Genomic DNA, 19,604 nt, shown 5'->3' on the forward strand with positions numbered 1-19,604 from the left:
TAGATACATAGATTGATAGATAGATAGAGAGATAGATTGATAGATAGATGAATGGAGAGAGATTTAGTCCCTAAGTTCTATGACCCTAAGAACCCTGAATAATAAGCTGTGATTTTCAGTCAATTAAAATTTTAAACTTTCAGTTTATAATTTTTCTATTTATACTCTATATACATTTCAGAAACACTTTTAGCAAAAAGTTTAATATCACATTATAAACATTTTAAGACAATAACCATTTATACTGTAATAAGGTAAAAAAGAGTCAAACAGTAAAGTTAAGGATTGAGTGCTACTTCTGACAAAAAAAATGTAAAACAGTATGAAGTATTAGATCCATGGAAATATTTGGTTATTTGTTTTAATCAAGTTGATAGGTACTTGTTAGTGGAAAGCTATTTCTCTATTTGTTTATATTTGCATTCATGTGTTTCTTACATCTATTAAAATTGAAAAACTAAGTAAATTGATGATTAACAGGAAAATCAAAGCTTGTCCCACCAAAGCATGGGAAAGTAAACTCTGTCTCCTGTTCTAAATCCATATTTAGAATTGTACTTGAATGATGGCACTGGAGAGATGGTACTGTGGTTTAAGAGCACTGCCTGATCTTCTAGAGGAACTTGGCTCAATTCTCAGCACATACATGGAAGCTCACAACTGTCTATAGCTCCAGTTCTAGAGGACATAACACTGTCACACAGACATCCATGAATGCAAAGCATGAATGCACATAACATAAAAATAAATAAATTTATCATACAGAATAAAATTCACCATTAGTTTCTAAATGGAGCACTCATGCTGGTGTCATCCATACTTGATGGATTTACAGAGGTATGTGTGCATGCTTCCGTTGCTAAACCTGAAAGTATAAAATTGGAATAAAACACTCTAAAATTAAGTGTTAATAATGATGTAGACTCTAAAAAACAATATACACAGGAAACTTTTGTGGAATTTTTGAAAGTAAATGGTTTAATGAAATTTATTTTACATATCACTATAGTACAACTTCTAATTGTTCTTAATTATAAAAGACAGAGCCAGATATTGGGATAAATTCTGAAATATCAGAGAAGTAAAGGAGTCAAACACTATAAAGTTCTTTTATGTCTACTGAACCCTCAGACCTAATGAACAAGTTTGTGTCTCCATGAATACTCAGATTGAATGCCATTTGATGCTATCCCTCCCACAATATATTCCTTACTCTACCAAGTCAATTTGAGCAGTATAGGTGTTAACTCTTCTTTGAAGTTCTGGTGGAATTCTGCTCTGAACTCATCCAACCCTGGATTCTTTGGGGGAGTGGGCTGGGAAGGAGACTCTGATTTTCTTTTTTTCTTTTTTCTTTTTTCTTTTTTTTACTATTTCAAGACAGGGTTTCTCTGTATTGCTTTGCTGCCTGTCCTGAAACTAGCTCTTGTAGACATGGCTGGCCTCAAACTCACAGAGATGTGCCAGCCTCTGCTTCCCGAGTGCTGGGATTAAAGGCATGTGCTAGTACCAACCGGCTGGAGACTCTGATTTTCAAGTCACAGTAAGATATATGTATCTTTACATAGGCAGAGCCCAGTTACTCTAAATTTCACATAAATCATAGATCATGCTTAGAGTATGTGATGAATTAATTCATGTAATGGAATATGATTTTGAGATGTGTTACATACATTTATGCTTGTGTAATATTTGTTTAATGATGCAAAGATGTATTGCATTCATTTTTTTCATTTGTTTAAGTCTATAAAGCTGTCCTAATGTGCCCGCCTAAAACACCTAATTAATCAAATATAGAGCTTGAAAGCCAATAGCTAAACAAGAGATAGAAATATTTGGGGCTTGTGGGCAGAAAGTATAAAAAGGAAGAGATATCTAAAATTGCATAGGTATGAGAAATGAAGAAAAATAAGAGTCCATAAGCAAGCTACCCAGACACCCAGTCAGCTACAAAGTCAGAAGGAAAGAGATATATAAAAAAACAAAAGAAAAAATCTCAGAGGAAAATGCAGTTAAGGAGAAATAGATAATTTCTTGGTGGTAGCACATTGTATCATGTGGACTCTGTTTGCTAGAAGCAGAAGAAGGTTTCCTTTAAGAGATGTTACCTGACTCAGCATTAAAGGCAGAAACATTGTAGTTCTTTTAAGAAGATATACCATAAAACATTTAAATTGTGTTCATAAGCAGTCAGCTGCAGGCTTCTTGGTGTCTTCGCAGACCTAGAAACTCCAGAGTTGTCATAATAAACTCTTTCATAATGTCTCTCTTTCAGGACCTCCTCAGTGAAGCAAGACTCTCAGAAACCTACAGAATGCAGTGGAGCCAGCCAACAAAGATGCAGCTTTAATACTAGCCATGATGCTAACAGATTAAAAACTCATATGCAGACATCAGAGGAACTCGAAAACACAGGCTGAGAGGACACACAATGGAACAAGGGGTGAGTGAGCACCCACACCCACTCTCCAGGCCCTTGGCACCAGGACAAACCCTGGGCCCTCCCCCACCTGCCTCAGCTTCTCTAGTCAGTCAGCTAGTAAGGTTCCCACAGGTAGGGTGCTCCAAATCCACCACCCTCTCTATTGCACCCTGTAAGCTACAAGTCCCACTCCATCCCCAAACCTTCAAATCTCCTGTGACCTAAGAGAAACTTGCATGCACAGGCTGCTACTGCACACAGTAGACAAAGAGGTGAGAGAGCACCCACCCAGCTTGATATCTCACTCTCTAAGCCCTCAGTAGAGTAAGGTTCTGGTCATCCAGCCAGTCAGCAGGCAAACATCCAGCAGTTTGGCTGCTCCAAACCTCTCAGAGTAGCAGCCTTCATGCTAGAAGTCCTACTCTGGCCCCAAAACCTCTATCTTGCATGGCCTCGGAGGAACTCTGACACAGAGACTGTTACTGCACAGAGAATATCAAGAGAGCAGACCAAGACAGTGGAACAAGACAGAAGGCCAAGAGAGTCCTCAGTCACTCCCTAAGATGCAAACAGTATCAGTAGAGAGCTGGTAAAAACAGCTCCCAAAGACACAGACAGCAAAGGCAATGATTGTACAAAGAGGCAAAGACTCTGTTAGCAACAGTTGGAGGAAGAGATGGGTAGGTACCAATGGAAGAGCTTATTCAACAACTTAAAAAGCAACATGATAATACCAGAACTGAATAGAAATACTACAGGAAAACCTGACCAGCCTAACCCAGAAGAGGCAGAAAGAAATAGTTTTAAACATAACATCGAGAGGATGATGGAAAGATTTAAAGAGGAAATAGAAAATTCACTTAAAGAAATGCAGGAAAAGGCAAACAAAAAAATTGGAAGAAATCAACAGATCTCTTAAAGAAAACCAAGAAAAAATAATCAAACACGTGAAGCAAAGAGTTGAAACATTTCAAGACTTGAAAACTGAAATAAAGGCAATAAAGAAAACACCAAAAGGGGAATACTAGTAATGGAAATCTATTTAAACAAATGGGAACAACAGATGCACACGTAACTAACAAAATCGAAGAGATGGAAGGAAGAATATCAGGAGTTGAAGGTCCTAATAAAGAAATATATTCATTGGTCAAAGAAAATTTTAAATTCAACAATTTTTTTGTTTTTTTTTAATTCAACAAATTTTTAACACAAAACATCCAGGAACTCTGGGACATCATGAGAAATTCAAACCTAAGAATAACAGGGATAGAAGAAGGAAAAGATCTCCAGCTCAAAGGCACAGAATACATGTTCAGTAAAGTTGTTGAAGAAAATTTTCCCAACCTAGAGAAGTATATCACTATGATGGTAGAAGAAGCTTACAGAATACCAAATAGACGGGAATGAGCACAAGTCCCCTCACCATAAAACAATCAAAATGCAGAGCATACAGAATAAAGAGAGAATATTGAGACCTACAAAAGAAATAAGCCAAGTAATATATAAAGGCAAACCTATCAGAGTTACACCTGAATTCCTAATTGAAACCATGAAAGCTAGAAGGTCCTGGACAAATGTGCTGTAGACAGTAAGAGACCACAGATAGAACACAGACAATTAGCCTCAGCAAATCTTTTTTCTTTTCCTAGACAGGGTTTCTCTGTAGCTTTGGAGCCTGTCCTGGAACTACCTCTTGTAAAACAGGCTGGCCTTGAACTCACAGAGATCTGCCTGCCTCTGCCTTGTGAATGTTGGGATTAAAGGCATGTGCCACCACCACCCAGCAAATCTTTAAATAACCATTGATGGAGAAAATTCCATGACAAACCCAGATTTAAACAATAATTATCCACAAATTCTAGCATAAAGAAAGAAATAGAAGAAAAACTCCAACTCAGGAAAGCTAATTATACCCAGAAAAAATGCAAGCAACAGATAACCACTTATCAGCAAACCCCAAAGAAGGAAAACACAAGCACTACCACCAAAAATAACAGGAATTATCAATCACAGGTTATAAATATCTCCAAATTTTTTTTGACTCAATTGACCTATAAAAAGACACACACAGGCTAAGAGAATGGATATGAAAGCAGAATATATCCTTTTGCTCTATATAAGAAACACACCTCAACCTCAAGGACAGACATTGCCTCAGAGTAAAGGGTTGGGAAAAGATTTTCAATAAAATGAACCTAAGAAACAAGCAAGTATAGCTATCCTAATATCTAATAAAATAGAGCCTTCAAACTAAAAGCAATCAGAAGAGAAGAGGAAGTACACTTCATAGTCATCACAGGGAAAATATCCATCATGCCTAAATCTCAATCCTGAACATCTATGCCTGAAATATAAGAGGACACACATATGTAAAAGAAACAGTGCTAAAGCTTAAATCACACATCAAACCCTACACACTAATAGTAGGAGACTTCAACACCCCACTCTCCCCAGTGGAAAGGTCAACTACACAGAAACTTAACAGAGAAATCAGACAACTAACAGATGTCATGACTCAAATGGACTTAACAGACATCTACAGAACATTCCTCCCAAACACAAAAGAATATACATTCTTCTTGGCACCTTATGGACATTCTCTAAAATTTACCTTATATATGGTAATAAAGCAAACCTCAACAGACACAAAAAAATGTAATAACCATCTGTGTCTTGTCAGATCACCACGTTTAGCCAGGTGGTGGTGGCACACGCCTTTAATCCCAGCACTCGGTAGGCAGAGGCAGGCGGATCTCTGTGAGTTCAAGGACAGGACAGGCTCCAAAGCTACAGAGAAACCCCATTTTGAAAAATAAAATAAAACAAACAAAAACAAACAGATCACTATGTTTTAAAGTTAGAATTCAACAACAACACTAATCACAGAAAGTCTATATACCCTTGGAATGTGAATAGTGCTCAGTTGAATCAACAATGAGTCAAAGAAGAAAGAAGAAAAGAAACGAAAGACTTTCTAGAATACAGTGAAAATGAAGGCACAAGATACCCAAACCTATGGCACACTAGGAAAGCAGTGCTGTGAAGAAAGTTTATAGGACTAAGTGCCTGCATAAAGAAAGTGGGAAAATCTCACACTAGTGAGTTACCAACACACCTGAAAGCTCTAGAACAAAAGAAGTAAACTCACCCTGGATGAGTAGATGACAGAAAATAATCAGATTTAGGGGTGAAGTCAATTAAATAGAAACAAGGAAAACACTCTAAAGAATCAATGTAAAAAAGAACTACTGCCGTGAAAAAAATCAAGAAGATAGACAAACCCTTACCCAACATAACCAAAAGGGAGAGAGAGAACATCCAAATTAACAAAATCATAAATGAAAAGGTAGCCAGAGCAACAGACACTGAGAAAATCTAGAGAATCATTTCATCATACCTCAAAACCTGCATTCCACAAAATTGAAAATGTAAAGTGAATGGACAATTTTCTGAATAGGTACCACATACCAAAATTAAATCAAGACACAGTAAACAATTTCAATATACCTGTAACCTTCAAGTAAATAGAAGCAGACATCAAAAACCTTCCTCCAACGCCCCACAAAACCCAGGACTTTATGGTATCAGTGAAGAATTCTACCAGGACTTCAAAGAAGAGGTAACAACTGTATTCCTCAAATTGTTACACAAATTAAAAACAGAAGGAACATTTCCATACAAACATTTACATTTTATAATGTTACAATTGCCCTAATACTAATCTCACATACAGTATCAAAAGGAGAATCACATACCAGTCTCCCTCATGATCATTAATGCAAAATTATCCAGTAAAATACTGACAAACTGAATCTGGGAATACACCAAAAACATTATTCACCATGATGAAATTAGCTTCATCCTAGAGATGCAGAATGGTTGAACATATGAAAGTCTGTCAATGTAACCCACCATATAAATAAATTTGGAAGAAAAAATATAATCATCTCATTACATGCTGAGAAGCATTTGATAAAATCCAACACCCCTTCATGATAAAGATCTTGGAGAGATCATGGCTTCAAGGAAAGTATCTTAACATAATAAATGGAATAGGCAGAAAGCCTATAGCAAACATCAAAAAAAAATGGGGAGAATCTCAAAACGATCCCACTAAGATCAGGAACAATACAAGGCAGTCCTCTCTGACCATAACTAGTAAGCATAGTTTTTGAAGCTCTGGCTAGAGCAAAAAGAAAGCAAAAGAAGATCATGGGGATCCAAACTGGAAAGGAAGAAATCAAGCTTTTCCTATTCACAGATGATAGGATAGTAACATAAGTGACCCCATGCACTCTATTTGGGAAATCCTACAACCCATAAATAACTTAAGTAAAGTGTCAGAATACAAGATCAGCTCAAAAAATCAGTAGCCCTCCTATATACAAAGAATAATAAAGCTGAGAAAGAAATCAGAGTAGCATAACCATTTACAATAGCTACAAATAATTTAAAACATCCCAACATGATTCTTCATAGACCTTGAAAGCACACTACTCAAATAAATATCAGAAAAAAAACAGTGGAAAATGAAATACCCAGGATAGCCAAAATATCCTGTACAGTAGTAGAACTTCTGGAGGTATCACCATTCCTAACATAAACCTGGATTATAAAGCTACAGTAATGAAAACAGATTGGTATTGGCATAAAAGTAGACAGGTTGACCATTGGAATCAAGACCAAGACTCAGATATGAATCCACAAACCTATGAACACCTAATTTTGACAAAGAAACTAAAATTATACAATGGAAAAATGAAAGCATCTTGAACAAATGGTGCTGGCATAACTGGATATCAAAATGAAGAAGAATGCAAGTAGATCCATATCTATTCCCATGCACAAAATCAAGTCCAAATGGATTAAATACCTCAATACAAATCTGGCCACATTGAACCTCGTAGAGGAGAAAGTGGAAAGTAGCCTTCAGTGTATGGGCATAGGAAACTACTCCTTAAATAAAGCATCAGTAGCACAGACACTGAGAGCATCAATAAATAAATGGAACCTTTTGAAACTGAGAAGATTGCAAAGGACACAGTCAATAAGGTAAAAAGGCATCCCACTGAATGGGTAAAGATCTTCGCAACCCCAGATCAGACAAAGGACTGATCTCAAAAATATATAAACTCTCAAGATATTAGACATAAAATTCCAAAAATTCCAAATTAAAGTGGGATACAGATCTAAATAGAGAAATTTCAACAGCAGAATCTCAAATGTCTTAAAGACACTTAAGGAAATGTTCAACATCCTTAGTAATCATGAAAATGTAAATCAAAATGACTCTGAGATAGTATCTTACAATAGTTAGAATGGCTAAGATTAAAACCACCAATGGTAACTTATATTCCTTCATGATTTTGAGGTAAGAATGCCCCTAAATATCTCTTTTTCCATTGTGATCATGTTCAGAAGTGGATTTGTTAATTGAGCATTCTTAGAAAAAGGGAGAAGAAACATTAGCATGTTCAGACTCCCTAAGTAAAATCCCCATGCTTCCTTTGTTGAGGAGAAACTCTGTATTGAAAATAACTCCCATTCACTTTGTGCCTCCTGCAGTCAAGTATTTTTTTCTCATTTCTTCTCTCTTGGCTGTTAAGATGTTGATTTTGGGTAGTCATATTGACTACCTCTGGGATTATCTAAAAGGTGATTATACCTGAGAGATATTTTACTTAAAGGTTTTGAAATGGGTAAAGCTTCCATCAGTCTGTATAATTTGAGATGATAGGACCACCTTTAACTGCTTGGTGGCAGTGCACACTTTTAACATCATGGCAATCATCTCCTTTGGTTACCTTAAAATTCAATTTAGCTGTTACTATTCTGGACATCTTTTTCCCTTTGGGATAGGAAATCCCTGCACCCACCTAGATAAGCACAGTGCACAGTACAAGCCAGCTAGCCACGTTGTGTCCTGGAGGGAAAAGGGAAAGTTCCTGTGGAGTGCAAGATTATGACTGTGTCTGCTTTTGTAGCCAAGGGCAAATGCTATTTTTTTAAAAAATATTTATTTTATTATGTATATAATATTCTATGTGCATGTATGCCAGAAGTCCAGAAGAGGGCAACAGAACTCATTACAGATGGTTGTGAGCCATGTGGTTGCTGGAAATTGAACTCAGGACCTTTGGAAGAGCTGGCAATGCTCTTAACCACTGAACCATCTCTCCAGCCCATGGGCAAGTGCTATTGAAATGCTTACCTTGGTCTATCTAGAAAAGATCTTTGACTGGGGTGGGAGAAATGGTCAGGAACCACTCTGCTGTGTCTTTAAGCACACTACAGCCCTGTGGACAGTGTTCTTGTCACTCAGACTGCACTAGCCAATCAGGCCCTCCAGGTGACCTGCCAGTCACTAGTGGTGCAGGGCTCTTCCTGGCAGCCATGTTCAGACTCGGCTTTGCAGAGGAGCTGACTTCAGTGGTTTCATGTGCTGCAGTGAAGTTCCTGCTGCTAGGAGTTGATGAACTGAGTGAGAGCTTTGGCGAGCTGAACAACAACAACATAGTGAGCGAGGGAATGCTGTCTCCAGATGGGGAGGAGCATAGGGTGAGGTGCAGGAGACAGCATGGTGTGTCCTCCTGGGATTGGTGTGGGAACCTGCTGCCATATTCCCTGTATCGTGAAGTCTCATGTTGTCTTTGTTAATTCCTAGACCTAGGGACAGGCCTCTGAATAACTTTGCGCTGTGGCCTTAATCTGCTTAGAGAATTGGAAGCAGGGTGCTGTGTATACAAACATCTTTCTCCTCAACTTCAATATGCCATACTCTGAGAGGCCTAATTTCTCCAGTATCTTCTTGAAATTGAGCACTTTGCAATTAACCTTTACATATAATCTCCCTTTATCTTTAACTATGTGGACGATATCAAGGCATCTCACCTGTTCGATAGCACTGCACTTCTAAGCTGCAACATAGAAGAGTTGAATTGCTGATATGAAGGATTTGTCAATGCCTTGGAAATAGTTAAGTCTCACAAAGTCTAATTTAGCTGAAGGAGGACTGTCTTTAAGTCACCCAGAAGATAAATGTAATTTAATCAGGGTTGTTAGAGATTAGGATGATAGGGAACACATTGTTCAACTGGATTTTCCAGATATTTGGCTCCAAACCATTACAAAGGAGCCACTGTTGATTTAAAACCAGACACCAGGCACATCCCCATATCAAAAAACAACCTCTAACAACCTTTTAAAGGAGGCATTAAAGGTTTCTAACCTATTTTAAGGACTAATGTGGTTTAAAGTTCCAGTTTTCTATTTGAGAAAAGCACAATTCTTCCAGAGGAACAATATGACACCAGATGACATAATTGAAATGTAAAACATTGTTGTGTGGAGGAGTAACCTGATCAATCAAGGCTTTTCTTTTATGGCCTCTTGAGGAAGGAGGAACAATCTTGGGAGACATAGTAACAGCCTGTGACCCTAAGCCTTGTGAGTTTCCCTAAGGACCTGATGTATTGATAACAAAACATAGCTCCATGGGGGCTGGTGAGATGGCTCAGTGGTTAAGAGCACTGACTGCTACTCCAGATGACCCAGGTTCAATTCCCAGCAACCACATGGCAGCTCGAAGCTGTCTGTAGCTCCAATTCAAGAGAATCTGACATCATTATACCAATGCGCATGAAATAAAGTTAGATTTTAAAAAATTTTTAAAAAGTAAAAAAAAAAAACATAGCTTCTTCTCTAAAACCAGGAATATGCTTTGGAGAGCTGGTAATGGTCTGGTGCCAAGACCTTTGTGGTGGGGTTGCTTCAGATCCTAGGAAACCAACTCTTCCCACCATATGAAGCTATATATATATCAGTCCCATGGCCACTCTGCACTTAGTAAAGTTCTTGAGATACCCTGTGATCCCATTGTATAGAATTATTTGAGTAGCCTCCTCCCAAATTCATGTGATAGTTCATACCGACTTCTTATATTTCTCCCATTTCTTTCCATCTCTCCCCTGGAAGTATACAAGATGCTCTTCCTCCTCTTCCTCTTCCTCTTCCTCTTCCTCTTCCTCTTCCTCTTCCTCTTCCTCTTCTTCTTCTTCTTCTTCTTCTTCTTCTTCTTCTTCTTCTTCTTCTTCTTTCAAGACAGGGTTTCTCTTCAGCTTTGGAGCCAGTCCTGGAACCTGCTCTTATAGACCAGGCTGATCTATAACTCAGATATCCACCTGCCTCTGCCTCCCAAGTGCTGGGATTAAAGGTATGCACCACCACCACCTGGTGCTATTCTTCTTCTTCTCCTTTTTAAAAAAAATGTTTTTGAGACAAGGTTTCTTTGTAGGAGTGTCCTGACTATTCTGGAACTCACAGGGTAGACCAGGCTGTCCTTGAACTCATAGAGGTCACTTGGCTCAGCAAGGGTGTGTGTGTGCCACCAATGCCCAGAAAGATACTGTTTTTCTTAGGAAGTTTCCTAGGCATCTACAAGACCTCCCGACCTAGTTTTTTTTTTATCTTTTTTACATTTTAATTTTCCTATCTTTCTCATTCCCTGTGACCTTCACCTCAGGAACATATCACCGAAGCATGACCTGCTGATTCCTGTTACAATTGCAATGGAGAAATTATCCTGGGAATATCTTTGCTCTGTAACTCTCCTATCTGCCTAAATGTCTAGCCTGGCTAGTTCCCTATTTCTATTTCAATTGTTCAAAGTGTAACCTAGAGCCTAATCCTAAAGGACACTTAAGGTCAACAGCAAATGTGGAATCTGTCTAGCTGGCTCCTCTTTGAACATCCAGAGATTGATGTCTACCATCATTAGAGGTTTTTCTTTATTAATCTCCTACATGTGTGAAGTGATTTCTCAATGGAAAGGCATATTAATTCTAGAACAGCTGCATTTCCATCCTGTTAGAAAAATAAGAGAACATAAATTCTCTTATGCTGATTCAGGTGGTCTTGGTCTGCTGTTGTCCAGGGCAATAACCTTGCTTTCCTGTACATTAGACTTTTGAAATTCCTTAAAAAATGATGGTACCACCTCACAGTTTTAAAATTATGCATTTGAGTCATGTAGTTGACTATGCATTGCAGTTGTAGGAAAAGGATTTGCATATGGAGCATCCCTTCTGTCTTCAGACCACAATAGGAGGAATAGTTTATTGTGTACACTGCAGGGGAAACAGTGGAGGCAATCAGCTATTGGAGTGATCATTATGAAAAAATTTTCTGGCCTGGCAGTCGTGGTGTAGGTCTTTAATTCCTTCAAAGTTCTTAAGTGACTGTACCAATTCACAGTTTTAAAATTATGTATTTGCCGGGCAGTGGTGGTGCATGCCCTTAATTCAAGCACTGGGGAGGCAGAGGCAGGCAGATCTCTGTGAATTCAAGGCCAGCCTGGTCTACAAGAGCTAGTTCCAGATAATCAATTAGGCAACAATTCTAGGCAGATGTGGTTGATCTTGCTTGACACAGTTATGTCTGCTTAGAGTTTTGAGAAACAGGCCATTGACTAAATCTATGTGTCAGGATACAGATCTCAGCAGCCAACATATGTATATGGGCACCATCAATCTATCTCTTATTAATGACATCTCCTCTCATGTAGAAGGGCTACTCTGTTTCAAAGTCAATATAAACAGTTATATTTAATCTTAAGAGTGTAGTATTTTTATCATTTTAAAATCACTTATTGGTGTCATTGTCAGATATTTTCTTTAAGTGTATTACTGCTCTTGTGTTTGTTTCTGTTCTCCAGTGTTTCAAAGTCATTCATAGTTGCATTTTATCTCTCTCAAGTGATGTTGATTATTGATTTCTGTGTAGAACAATGTCTCCTATAGTTTAGGCTTGCCTCATACTATATAATTGAGAATTGTTTTGAACACCTAATCTTGCCTCTGCTGCCCAGTGCTGGGAAAATAGTCCTGCAACTTCTTACAGGTTTGGCCTTGACTTGTCAATGAAGAAGAAATGTAAAGTAGTTAATGAGTGTCTGCTGATCTTTCTGGCTTTAATTGGGGACTTAGAAGAAGAGGGACCTGTGCAAAAGTTTAGCTCATTGACCAATTTGAAATAGTGGAGACAGTGCAGAAGTGGAGAGGTTGGACTGAGGGTAAAATCTTTCCCCCTTCAGTAGTAGTTGAGATTAGCTATGTAGAATCAGGTAGACAATTGGAGATGTTTTATGATTGTCCTCATTGACCATTGTTTGCAGTTCACAGACCAGGGCAATCGAGAATCTGGGAAAGAAACTGACCTTATCTTTAAACCTAATTGCTATATTTACAGTAGTTCATCTAAAATAGATCTGGGTAAAATGTTGTGACCCTGCTTAACAGGCCTCTTGCTATTTGGCATAAAGACATTCATCTTTAGGGAAAATACATGAGATGTGCTCTAATAGGAATCCCTAGTCTCTGGAGCACATGGCCATAAAGTCTATTTCAAGTTTTCAAAATAATTTTTAAGATGAAAACTATATTATATTTACATTCTCCTTGCTGTCTCCAAGCCCAAATATGCCTGAATTGTTTTCTAATTCATGGTGTGTTTCTCTTTAACAACAGTTACAAAGTAACCACAGTTACACAGTAACAGTAATCACTTTATGAATCTGACCTGGTTGTCTGCAGAATTTCCCATCTCTGGGGCAATGAGATGGCTTCACTGTAAAGTGAGTATGCAATGGAATGTGCACACAAAGGACTCTGTACTTTAGATGAGGAACTGGATTGCTCTAGGAGAGTGGAATAATGTGTACTAAAATACAAACTTTTTAAACTGTCTGCTGGGCTGGAAGGGCAGACATGGAAAAACTATGCTGTCTGAGTCATTTGATCTCTGATCCTCCAGTAGAGGAGCTGCTAATATTGTGAGTCCCAGCTGGGTGGCTCTAGCCAGTGAGGGACTCTAAGAAAGGTTAAAAACTGGGAGTTCTGTTGGCAGACTGTTTGTGAGTTCTTTTCATGATTCTCTTTTGTCTCTGCCATAGGGAGTGGTAAGGAAGACCATAAGCTATCCCGTAATGAGTGGGGAGTGGTCAGAGCAGGTCTGTTGAACTGTCATTTCTGCTGGGACTTGGAAAGACCACAAGCCAGACTGTAGTTATGTTGGTCCATGTGGTTCATGTTGGCAGTGGCCCTTGTTCTCTGAGCCTCTTTGTGTATGGATTTACTGAAGAATAGGGGACTCTAAAGTCCTGGAAATGGAGGTTATGATACTGGTTATGTCTTTGTCCAGAGTATCCACATTGGCACTGCTTTTGTTTTACAGTGGGAAGAGAGATTAGAAAACTGAATTTCTAGTTTCTTGAAGTTCTTTAATATTGCATTTCAATTTCAGGTTTCTGTTCTAGAGATTACAAATTGTTTAGGATCTGGTAGAGCAATACTTGAGTAGAATGCTTTTATCATGATCCTGCCACATGCCACAATGGTGTAATCCAGTGAAGCTTACCAGGGGACAAAAGAAGTTTCTTATTTGCAGAGATTTCTCAGATGTCGATTGTGTTAGACAGGAAGACAGGGCACAATCTGCATATTCTGTCATATGCCATGTAGTAGGAAACAGATTTTAAATTACTTTTTTGGTTGTTTTGGTATTGGACATTTTGGGACTGTGTTTACATTAAACCAAAAGAAAACACAAAGATCTGGAGAGCTGTAGCAAGAAATCATCTCTATTTGCAAAGAGAACATCTATATCATGAGGCTGTTGTCTCAGAATACATATTAGCAATGGATGGTCAGAAACAACAGTTTAAAGGTCACTTTGAGATATCTTTGTGAAAGTGGTGAAGTTTTTATTTATTTAATTTCTGAACACATACAATGAAACTTGCCTGGGTAACATTGGTCAAGATCACACTTTTCCTTGTCTAGGATTACTTTGGTCTTTTGATTAAAAGTTGACTATATATTTCTTAGTTTGTTTATATTTTCTTTTTCTTGTTTCTATTAATCTGAGAAAGGCTTTCTTTATTTGATAAAAAGTATTATAACTCTTGGTAGGTGGTCCAACACATTTTTTTGTGGATGACCTGAGTTTAAACCTACATTCAAGTTGGGAGGTCGATAAATCTCTACTATTCTCAATCCAGGGGAACTGACAGTCTCTTTTTTTTTGTATATGATATATGTAAGGAATTTTGTGTCATGCACAAATATACTCAAAAATCAGGAATAACCTTGTTTTCAAAAGTGTTTGTGACTTATAAAGCAGTCTGAGTAAAGCAAGTTACTTCACATGTATACTGATTCCTTAAAAATCTTTCTCCTAAAATTTTATTTAAAAAGATTTCATTTCTCCACTTTGGTGCAGACTTAGAGGCAATCACCAAGTGGAGGAATTGAAATGGTGTCTAGGCAATCCTAACAGACAGAATTTTCTGTTTTCCAGTTTTTGTTATCCTCATGTTTAGGTCTTTGCTGCTTAAGGGATTGACAAGAATAATGCATTAATTTTAGTTCTTTAAAACCTTTCCATATAATATTGTCTCTGTGTGCTAATTAGCCTCAGCTGTCAACATGACAAAGCCTAGGGTCATCTGAGAGAACATCAATTGAGTCTGTGCTTAGATCAGAATGTCTGATCTCTGCCTGAAAGAGACTGTGTTGATTGATTGTTGATGTTAGAAGACCCTTCTACTGAGTTGGCAATGTCCCTAAGCAAGTGGGCCTAGGCTGAGCAAAAGACGGTGACAAAGGAAAAGAAAAAATTAGGAAGCAATGGTTCTGCATGTTTTGCCTTCAGTGATTAACTTGAGTTTCTATCCTAACCTCCCACAGTGGTGGACTCTGACTTAGGAATAAAAACTGAATAAATGTGTTCATTACCAGTGTTACTTTGTTTTGGTTAGATAATTTAATCACAGCAACAAAGAAGAAAGTTGGAACAAAAGAGGTACCTTAAAAGTGAATTTGTTGCTGCAGTGGACTTGGGAATATTGTCTGTGGAAGAATTTTCAAGATATCAGGACTTTAGATGGCAAAAGTCAGTCACAGAAAACTCAACACATCTTAATTGAGTGTTCTTGTAGGACCTGAAAGATGGGAATGTAGAGAGTACAGGTGAACAGTGTAGGTTAAGATCATAGCATTTTAGTGGGAAGAAGGCTCTGCAGGGAACAAAAGCATTGGATTGGTCTATCTATCCTGAGAGATGTTTGTCTTAGTTTTTTTCACGTTAAAATCCATGGCTCCTAGGACACAGTGTACCTTTCAGTTGCTGCGTGTTTCTCTGAGTATTCCCTTAGTGGTCAAGGAAGTTTGGCACTCAACAGGGCAATTGATCTGAAACCACAATCCTGTATTCCCTGTATAGCTTGCAGTCTTCATGATATCCTGGCAGCTAAACTGTATTGATCCTGGAAATTTCTCCTATTTTTGATAAATTTATCAAATGTCTGATTGCTCTCAATAAACAGTCACAGATCAACATGTGGGGCTTAGATCAATAAGCTGGGGCTTAGAAGACTTCATAAAAACATTTAACTAGAGATCATTTGTGTGATATTTGGCCCCAAAACTATCTTGATTTCTCCATGTCTCAAGAATAAAAGTACTAAGTAATTTCAGATTGCAGTCCAGTGATGAAAAGAAACAAGGATTTTCATGGTTTTCAGCACCATTAAAGGAATTTAAAGTTTAGTAAAGGGCCCTATGTCTAAAACTCTATCCAGCTCTGCCCTTAATCTGTGGAAGGAATATACAATGTAATTCTTGTCTCTTGTTGGAGGGATGCCACTTGGCCACTTGTTTGTTTCCCAACCACCCAGATCCTCCAAATAACAACACAGAAACAATATTAATTAAATCACTGCTTGGCCCATTAGCTCTAACTTCTTATTAGCTAACTCTTACATGTTAATTTTACCCATCTCCATTAATCTGTGTATCACCACAAGTTCATGGCCTACCAGCAAACTTTGAGCACATCTTTCTCCAGTGGAGGATCCGAGGCATCTCCTGACTCTGCCCTTCTTTCTTCCAACATTCAGTCCAGTCCTCCCTGCCTGCCTAAGTTCTGCCCTATCAACAGGCCAAGACAGTTACTTTATTCATTAATGGTAATCACAGCACACAGAGGGCACTCCCACATCAGTCTCAGGAGCAACATCATACAGAACCTGCTACAAATTTAGTCATTGTTTGGTAGGGTTCATCAAATCTTGGCAGGATCATCCACGTTTTACTGATTCTTAAAATAAGAAAGATGCAAAATGTAAAGGTCGTGGATTTTTCTCCTGTGGTAAATTCATCACTATTGTAGTCATCTATGATTGGGAGATTCAGAGCCCTAGTGAAGAGACTATGGAAGTTCACTGCGTTAAGTGTTGAAGATGAAGCTGGGTTACATTTGAGACCACAGGATGTTGAAATTTCCAAGCATTGAGATATCTTTCATGGAGGTCTGCATATAAGGAATGAAAGTAACAATAGAGTGAGGTATATGAGAAGTTGCAGGGAGCTGTGTAATAGTTTGACCTTATTTTGATAATAAACTTTGTTTGTAGTCAGAGATAAGACTTAGCCATTAGCTGAACAAAAATATCATAGAGGTTTTTAGGACTGTGAACTGATAAGAGACAGGAAGTAGACAAGTGGGACTGAGAGAGGATCTTTCTCTTTTTATAGATAGAGGAAGTCGGAGTCACTGGTGGTGCTCTGCTGCTTCTCTGATCTCTCAGGTTCAGACCCCCTTATCTGACTCCTGATTTTGTATTGATGAAGATGATTTAGATTAACACTTACTTCATCAGACATCTTAAAAGATATGCACAGTTAAGAGAAAGGGGTAGTTAAGACCCACAGAGATAGGTTACAGAATAGATTATGACTTTAAAATTTTTAAATGCTAATGAAAAGGAAACAACAATTGTGGGGAGACATTATATAATAAAAATCCCTGCTAAACTAAATAAACCTGTATGCTTTAAAGATATGCTGAGATCAGAATAAAAACCAAGATATGAATTAAATTGGGGAATAAAGTTATAGAGACCAATAAAGTCATTAATTATTAGTTTCAAACAAAAAGATCTCTTCAGGAAAAAAGATAATAGTTCATCAGAGAACATTGCCATTCAATCCTAACTAATTTGTAAGACTAACAGATGTTTTCCTTTTAATTAAATATAATTTCCAAAAATAAAACTCCATAAAGTTAGGGTTAGGGCAGAGTTTTGTTTTATCTTTACAAAACCATGAAAACATAGAACCAAGGAATCTAAAATTCACTGGACAACTGAGACATCTAAAAAAAACAATATCATCCAAATAAAATGTCCCCCTCCAAAGGAATAAATTGGCCTAACAGTCACTTATTATTATCATGTTAGGGATGTTTTCAAGGGAAATAAAAAGACATTTTGTTTCCTTTTTTTTAAAGACAGATTCCTCTGTGTTGTTCTGGCTTTCCTGGAACTCACTTTGTATATCATTGTGGCCTCTAAGTTAATGAGATATACCTGCCTCTGCTGTGAAAGTGCTGGGTTTAAAGGAATGCACCACCACAGCCTGGCAAAAATTTATTTTAGACAGTTGGTGTTGTTTCTTTATTTTAAATGTTGTTTGCTTTATACTTCCTGTTTACTCAGGTAGTATTATATCCTTCTGGGTTCTCTAATGGAGCTAAAGACTCAGTAATTGTAGTTATGCATGTTACCATATTGAAAAAATGAACTCAAAAATGTATAAAGTATATAAAGTGAAGAGACATAAAAACATTATATAAGGTTGGTAATATGAGTTAGGATAAAAAGAAATTTACATACAACACCTTGGGCTTACTGAGATAGGATAGATGATAAAATATTTTCTCTAAATTTACCAAACCAAATGGATTGGTATTGTCAATATAAATCTTGCCAGTATATATTAAATATAGTAATTGTATTAGTGTATATAGCCTTACTATGTTAGTTCAAATCTTCACTTTTTAATTAGGCTCCTGAATTTCAAAATCAGGTCTCAACAAAATTGGCCAAAAACAATTGGTTATGTTGTCTGCTGTCATTAGGTTGATTTTATTTTGCTGACTAACCCTTTTTAGGTGTGTTTAAACTTTCCAGTTTTGTGGAGAACAACTTTTTCTGTAGTATGTCTTTATTTCTTCCTTGACCCAGGGGTAGTTTAATAGAGCACTCTTCAATCTCCATGAGTTTTTAGGCTTTTTGTGAATAGTGTTGTTGTTAAATTCTAACTTTAAAACATAGTGATCTGATAAAGTATAGGGGCTTATTCCAGTTTTTGTTTGAGTGTGTGTCGAAGGTTGCCTTGTTAGCATGTTTGTAGTCCATTTTAGAGAGGATACCACAAGGTTCTTTTGTTTGGGTGGAATGTTTTGTAGATGTCTGTTGAGTCCATTTAAGTCAAGACATCTGTTAGTTGTCTCATTTTTCTGTTAAGTTTCTGTGTAATTTACCAATCCATTGGGGAGAGTAGGGTATTGAAGTCTCCTACTCATAATGTGGGACTTGATGTGCATTTTTAAGCTTTAGTAATATTTCTTTTACATATGTGGATTTTTTATATGTGGAGCATAGATGTTCAGGATTGAGACTTCATCCTGATGGATTGTTCCTTTTATGAGTATGAAGTGTCCTTCATCTATTCTGATTGACTTTACTTTGAAGTATATTTTGTTAGCTTTTAGGATAGCTATACTTGTGTGTTTCTTAAGTCCATTGATTTGAAAACCTTTTTGAAAATTTGAAAGAATTTTTATGACTATACTGATGAAGAATTATACATTTACAATGATGTCACCATCATGGTTTCTATTATACACATGAATTAAATTCATATTTTAGAGGGCAGTGACCTATGATGATGTGCATATCAACTTCACTTGGGAAGAGTGGGATTTGCTGGATCATTCCCAGAAGAATCTCTACAAAGATGTGATGCTGGAGACCTACAGGAACCTCACTAGTGTAGGTAAAAAGATTCCTTCATGTTTCAAAATAAGGGGACAAATTTTTCTTGGTTAATGATCTTCTTCTGTAATTTGATTTAGAAAGAATAAGAATGAGAGAAACAAAGCAGTCATCATTCCAAAGGTGCCTTAAGTTAACAGCTTAAATACTGCACAGTTTTCAGTAATATAACATATATTTTCTGGTATTATATTAGGATGGATTTGGGAAGACAATAATACTGAAGAACATGGTCCAAGTTCTAGAAGACATGAAAGGTAATTTTCATATGCAAGCTGATAACAATGT

The 19,604-nt window shown here is 37.3% G+C and overlaps 1 protein-coding gene across 1 annotated transcript in view; it reads left to right on the forward strand.

The window, feature by feature from the left end:
* Positions 1 to 2,141: 2,141 nt before the first annotated feature.
* Positions 2,142 to 19,604, forward strand: part of LOC148117661 (zinc finger protein 431-like) — a 36,756-nt gene continuing 19,293 nt past the window's right edge. Inside the window, exons 1-3 of the mRNA XM_087902268.1 lie at positions 2,142 to 2,443; positions 19,191 to 19,317; positions 19,513 to 19,573. Coding sequence (XP_087758394.1) covers positions 2,432 to 2,443; positions 19,191 to 19,317; positions 19,513 to 19,573 — 200 coding nt within the window. The 5' untranslated portion in view covers positions 2,142 to 2,431. The remainder of the gene's footprint in view (positions 2,444 to 19,190; positions 19,318 to 19,512; positions 19,574 to 19,604) is intronic.

The sequence above is a fragment of the Myodes glareolus genome, chromosome 27 (genome assembly GCF_982192425.1).
Source record: "Myodes glareolus chromosome 27, mMyoGla1.1, whole genome shotgun sequence".
NCBI classification, from domain to species: Eukaryota; Metazoa; Chordata; class Mammalia; order Rodentia; family Cricetidae; genus Myodes; species Myodes glareolus.